The sequence below is a fragment of the Oncorhynchus tshawytscha genome, linkage group LG09 (genome assembly GCF_018296145.1).
Source record: "Oncorhynchus tshawytscha isolate Ot180627B linkage group LG09, Otsh_v2.0, whole genome shotgun sequence".
Classification (NCBI taxonomy): Eukaryota; Metazoa; Chordata; class Actinopteri; order Salmoniformes; family Salmonidae; genus Oncorhynchus; species Oncorhynchus tshawytscha.
In genome coordinates this window covers 74556742-74562607 of record NC_056437.1, presented here as the reverse complement: position 1 = coordinate 74562607, position 5866 = coordinate 74556742, and the positions used below count along the sequence as shown (strand labels likewise).

The 5866-nt window shown below is 41.6% G+C and overlaps 2 protein-coding genes across 5 annotated transcripts in view; one reads left to right on the top strand and one right to left on the bottom strand.

Annotated features, from left to right (window-relative positions):
- Window positions 1-3439, bottom strand: part of LOC112245989 (rRNA methyltransferase 2, mitochondrial-like) — a 227643-nt gene extending 224204 nt beyond the window's left edge. The window contains exon 1 of one of the 3 annotated variants that reach the window (XR_006084158.1): window positions 3323-3439. The gene's annotated coding sequence lies outside the window, so the exon portion shown is untranslated. The remainder of the gene's footprint in view (window positions 1-3322) is intronic. The other 2 variants (XR_006084156.1, XR_006084157.1) reach the window with 2 other exon arrangements.
- On the top strand, window positions 3415-5825 carry LOC112245990 (nudix (nucleoside diphosphate linked moiety X)-type motif 1). Of its 2 annotated transcripts, XM_024414245.2 has the most exons (5): window positions 3415-3586; window positions 4150-4331; window positions 4604-4760; window positions 4997-5142; window positions 5343-5825. In XM_024414245.2, the coding sequence occupies exons 3-5, from the start codon at window positions 4609-4611 to the stop codon at window positions 5513-5515; spliced, it is 471 nt and encodes a 156-aa protein (XP_024270013.1). In that variant the 5' UTR covers window positions 3415-3586; window positions 4150-4331; window positions 4604-4608; the 3' UTR covers window positions 5516-5825. The 2 variants fall into 2 exon arrangements, with proteins under 2 accessions (XP_024270013.1, XP_024270014.1); XM_024414246.2 differs by lacking the exon at window positions 4150-4331.
- The last annotated feature ends 41 nt before the right edge of the window (window positions 5826-5866 follow it).

The window sequence follows — 5866 nt, the reverse complement described above, 5'->3', positions numbered from 1 at the left end:
GGACAGTTACAGTTTCCAACTCTCTGAATACCTTAAAAACAACCTAACCAGCTCTGCTAGGGCGAGAAAAATGGTCAGAGTGAGGTGTTCTCTCATTTATGCCTGGAAGTAGCTAGCCTGCTAGCTAACTTTAGCCAGTGAGCTTGGGCGCCTGACTGCCGCTGTGAGGTCAGAACGCTCGGATCAACACTACTCCTCAGCCAGAGCGTACGGTGTGCACTCTGAATGCTCTGAGAGCGAAACGCTCTGAATTTACAAAAGGACAATCTGAAAATGCTCTGAATGTATGAACGCCCAGAGCGCACTGAGCTCTCTCTGGCAATCCAGAGTGAATTTACAAACGCACCCCTGGTGAATCTTTGTTTTCATTTTAAAAATGTACTATCTGTGATGTGCTAGATGCCTTAAGATTGGGCTGATATGCTTGATCCATTTTCTGCTGCAGCTCTCTGCCCCCTTGATAGCTGAATCATTAACCCATATGTTTAACCTGACGATTATATCTGGTACTATCCCCAGGGTTTGGAAGAAGGCCCATGTACTCCCTCTTCACTAAGGTGGTGACCCTTGTGACCTAAATAATTATCAGCCTATTTCTAAACTTTCTTGCCTCGCTAAAATATTCGAATCCTTGATTAATTCTCAGCTAAAAACTTTCTTATCTTTGACATGTATTCTAAATGTACATCAGTCAGGTTTTAGACCAGGTCGTAGCACTATCTCTGCTGCATCCCTAGTTATAAATGATGTGGTTAACTGTATGGATAAAAGGCAACATTGAGCTGCCCTCTTCATTGACCTTTTGAAACTGTTGATAATTCACTGCTAATTCAGAGGCTTTCATCAAGTGGTCTTAGACCAGGCTGAATGTAACTGGTTTAAAATGACTTGACACATAGAACTTAATGTGTATCTACTGATGGTGTTAAATCAGGTTTCCTGGATATTAAGAAAGGTGTTCCTCAGGGGTCGATTCTAGGTCCTGTACTTTTTACTGATTACATTAACAATATTGACTGTAAAAAAATATTTTACCTGCACTTGTACACCGATGATACTGTTGTGTATCTTATTGCCCCCACGGGTGACGAGGCTCTATCTGAACTACAGTCTGCCTTCCTTGTATTGCAGAAAAACTTTATTGCCCTGAAATTAGTAGCCTACTGAATGCAGGTAAAACTAAGTACATGTTGTTCTCTAGAGCGCATAAAAATAACTGATGATTTAAGCATGCGTCCTTTGGATGGTTTTCATATTGATCGTGTCCCTGCTTACAGGGATAGATGAAAACTGTCTTTAAAAAGCATATTGATGAGTTAGTAAGAAGCTTCTTGTATAGAAATATAATGGGCTTCTTCTATAGAAATAGGTCCTGCCTCTCGCTAAATAGTAGAAAGCAGATTCTTCAGTTGACGTTCCTATTGTTCCTAGACTATGGCGACATCATCTATATGAACGCAGCTGCCACTTCATTAAAGCCATTAGATACAGTTTAACTTAGCGTATTATGCTTTATTACGGGCGACAGTTTTAGTAGTCATCACTGCATTCACTACCAGAAAGTTGGTTGTCCCTCTTTGATGTCCCATTTCTATGTTTTCATTTATAAAGCCCATTTACAAAAAGTCCCACTGTACCTAACATCTTGACTAAACTTTAGACATATGAGTTAGCACACCCGGTCTCAGGGATGGTTAACTTTGGAAATTAACTAAAAGCTAACTAAAAGCTGATTTACCCTTCTTGCACCTTATTTGTGGAACAATCTTCAAAATGTTCTTAAATGTGATGTTCTGGTGCCTCTAAGTCCATTCAGAAAGCTGATTGAGGACCGTATTACTGATGAATGTGATGTTCTGGTGCCTCTGGGGCCGTTCAGAAAGCTGATTGAGGACCGTATTACTGATGAATGTGATGTTCTGGTGCCTCTAGGTCCATTCAGAAAGCTGATTGAAGACCGTATTACTGATGAATGTGATGTTCTGGTGCCTCTAGGTCCATTCAGAAAGCTGATTGAAGACCGTATTACTGATGAATGTGATGTTCTGGTGCCTCTAGGTCCATTCAGAAAGCTGATTGAAGACCGTATTACTGATGAATGTGATGTTCTGGTGCCTCTGGGGCCGTTCAGAAAGCTGATTGAAGACCGTATTACTTATGAATGTGATGTTCTGGTGCCTCTGGGGCCGTTCAGAAAGCTGATTGAAGACCGTATTACTGATGAATGTGATGTTCTGGTGCCTCTGGGGCCGTTCAGAAAGCTGATTGAAGACCGTATTACTGATGAATGTGATGTTCTGGTGCCTCTAGGTCCATTCAGAAAGCTGATTGAAGACCGTATTACTGATGAATGTGATGTTCTGGTGCCTCTAGGTCCATTCAGAAAGCTGATTGAAGACCATATTACTGATGAATGTGATGTACTGGTGCCTCTAGGTCCATTCAGAAAGCTGACTGAGGACCGTATTACTGATGAATGTGATGTTCTGGTGCCTCTAGGTCCATTCAGAAAGCTGATTGAAGACTGTATTACTGATGAATGTGATGTTCTGGTGCCTCTAAGTCCATTCAGAAAGCTGACTGAGGACCGTATTACTGATGAATGTGATGTTCTGGTGCCTCTAGGTCCATTCAGAAAGCTGATTGAGGACCGTATTACTGATGAATGTGATGTTCTGGTGCCTCTAGGTCCATTCAGAAAGCTGATTGAAGACCGTATTACTGATGAATGTGATGTTCTGGTGCCTCTAGGTCCATTCAGAAAGCTGACTGAGGACCGTATTACTGATGAATGTGATGTTCTGGTGCCTCTAGGTCCATTCAGAAAGCTGATTGAGGACCGTATTACTGATGAATGTGATGTTCTGGTGCCTCTAGGTCCATTCAGAAAGCTGATTGAAGACCGTATTACTGATGAATGTGATGTTCTGGTGCCTCTAGGTCCATTCAGAAAGCTGATTGAAGACTGTATTACTGATGAATGTGATGTTCTGGTGCCTCTAGGTCCATTCAGAAAGCTGATTGATGACCGTATTACTGGTGAATGTGTTTGTTTTTTAGGACCATGTTGTTCTTTCTGCTTGTGTTTATTTTACTTCTTTTGTGCGTATTTTCTGTAGTTTATGTAATTCAGGGCATCTGTAAAAGAGACCTTGGTCTCACTCCCTGATAAAATAAAGGTTAGATAAATAAATACAAATAAACATGGTAATCAAAAGAATGTCAGACGCAGGAAGATATATATTTGGCCTGGCTGGTAGGTTAATTATAACAGTATGTCACGTGTTAATCTGCCAGTTGGGTAAATACAAGACGTACTCACTAGCCGCAGTTGAGTTGACCTTGTGAACAGCGATTTGGCTCCGAACACCCGGTGCAGCGCCACAATCTATTGCGTTGAAACCGGGTTTTAAAAGTGTGTATTTGTCATCAATCTCCAGCAGTTTGAAGGCGCTTCTACACCGGTAGTTGTGCACATGGGCAGCCTTCACAAAGGGGTCATTAAACTGCCTAACTATCCAGCGCTGATCAGCAGTACTCTTTCCTTTTAGATTATGCGCAGCCTTTTTTAGGAGATTATACAGAGGTATGTAGATATGATTTTTGTAACACTGAGTACCACATTATTTTGCTAAATGTAATGGCAACGATGTGCTAATGCTGCTGGCAAACAGCATTTCGTTCGATTTTGTAGTTGCACTTCCTGATCACATGAGTTTCTTGGACACGCTCGATTTAGTCAAAGACAGCCGACTCCGCGATTTAGCGCTCCCGGGAGTCCTGCAGGACGACATTAGAATCACGCGTAATCCGCCAACCCGGCGCGAGCTAAATTGAACGCAGCTAATTCATGTGTCCGAGAACGTCAATGATGCACGTAATCTGCGCAGATCGATTTATTTTGGAGAAGTTATAACGGGTGGCAATGATTTTGTTTTCAAACGTGTTAAATTATATGAGGATGCGTAATTAAAGATGTTACCTTAATACTACAGCAACTGATATCACCAGTTATGGAATTGTTTTGATATGTGGCATTATACTTTTGTTTCCAGTCGACAATATTTGAGGGTAACACATTTTCACAGATCTTTAACTAAAACGACCAACTTTATCCTATATTGTTGTTATCAATGTCGAATGCTACAGGTCAGTGCCCGACACATTGAATACGACCACATGGCAGTGCACCGACACATTGAATACGATCACATGGCAGGCATTGCCACAGTCAACGCGGGATTGGAGAAATTCGTTTTTTATTCTGGATAACTAAAATCTACGAAAACCATTTAAAGGACTAGATTGACAACCTAAAAGTTGCTATAAAGGCAAGTTACTTGCATGGATTTTTACTTCTAGTCTACTTGAAGAATGCAATAAAAGGCTACTTTAGTTTGCTGCTGTGCACTGTTGTAATGTCTTGTTGCGTACCAGAACTCTTACAAAAGTGTTTTAGCAGAAAATAACTTTACAGAATGCTGCTGAATAATCTGAAATGTATCATTTCTAGAGATACTGTAGCTTCGATGCAACCAAGAGAGTGAGGTCATCCATGGATTGTGGTCTACTGATTATTACACACCGATTATGTATATTACAGGTACAATGTTGACCAACAAGCTGCTGACCCTGGTGCTGGTGGTGCAGCCTGGACGGGTGCTGCTGGGCATGAAGAAGAGAGGGTTCGGAGCAGGGAAGTGGAATGGGTTTGGTGGCAAAGTCCAACCTGGGGAGACTATTGAAGAGGCTGCCAGGCGGTGAGATTGGTTGCAGTCCTCGGTAGATGCCTTGAAAGGTTTTCCTACTATTTGGTTGAACAATTTGCTAACATATTCCAGCACTGGGCAGCATCAGATACTACATACCCCCATAAATGTCATATTGTGATGTTACAGTAGGCATGGTCTGATTGCCTGTTATCTGAAGCCTACACACTTTCCTGCTACTTTCTCTCTACTTGCAAATGTTTGTTTTGTTTTTTGTTTTCTCCCAGAGAACTGCAGGAGGAATGTGGCCTCACAGTGGATGCACTTGATAAGATTGGAAATATCAAATTTGAATTCATCGGAGAAACAGAGCTGCTTGATGTGCATGTTTTCCGAGCTGACAACTACAACGGGGAGCCAACAGAGTCGGATGGTATTCCTTCTCAATCTCATGCATTCTATGTAGGGCCAGGTTTGGAGACCAGGATAAACTCATAGCCCAACAGGCTATAATCATAGACCCCATAGTTTTCCTGGAAGAGACTGCTGACCCTATACTATGTGCCTTTTTTATGGACATTTCTTAGACTGTTGTCTGACGCAGTTCACTAACTTATACCTTTTCTCTTATAGAGATGCGGCCGCAGTGGTTCGACTCGGACAAAATACCCTTCAGTCAGATGTGGGTTGACGATATTCTGTGGTTTCCACTGATGCTTCAAAAGAAGAAATTCTTAGGCTACTTCAAATTTCAGGGTCATGACTTGATCATCGAACACAAGTTGGAGGAGGTAGAAAGGCTTTAAGACAGACTACTGGCCTCGGACTCATTCATACTGTCAAAGAGCATTCCCACATGTTGTCTACCTAAAACATCCCTGGAGAAATACTGCAGAATTCCTACTGATTCCAGCTACCCTTGTTCAGTGCCAAGAAATCCCCAGGTCTTTGTAAATTAACAAACACTTTGTTGCCAGTGACCATATGCCTGTGAATCAGTAATAATAATTCCCACTGAGCCAAAACGAAATACTGGATGTTTAAATGTTGCTGACATATGTATCCCATTCCACTATTGTGTTTATATTACATTAAAGTATGTGCGAATGCAGTGTGCTCTTTAGTAAAGAATGCATCACTTTATCAAACAGGTGGTA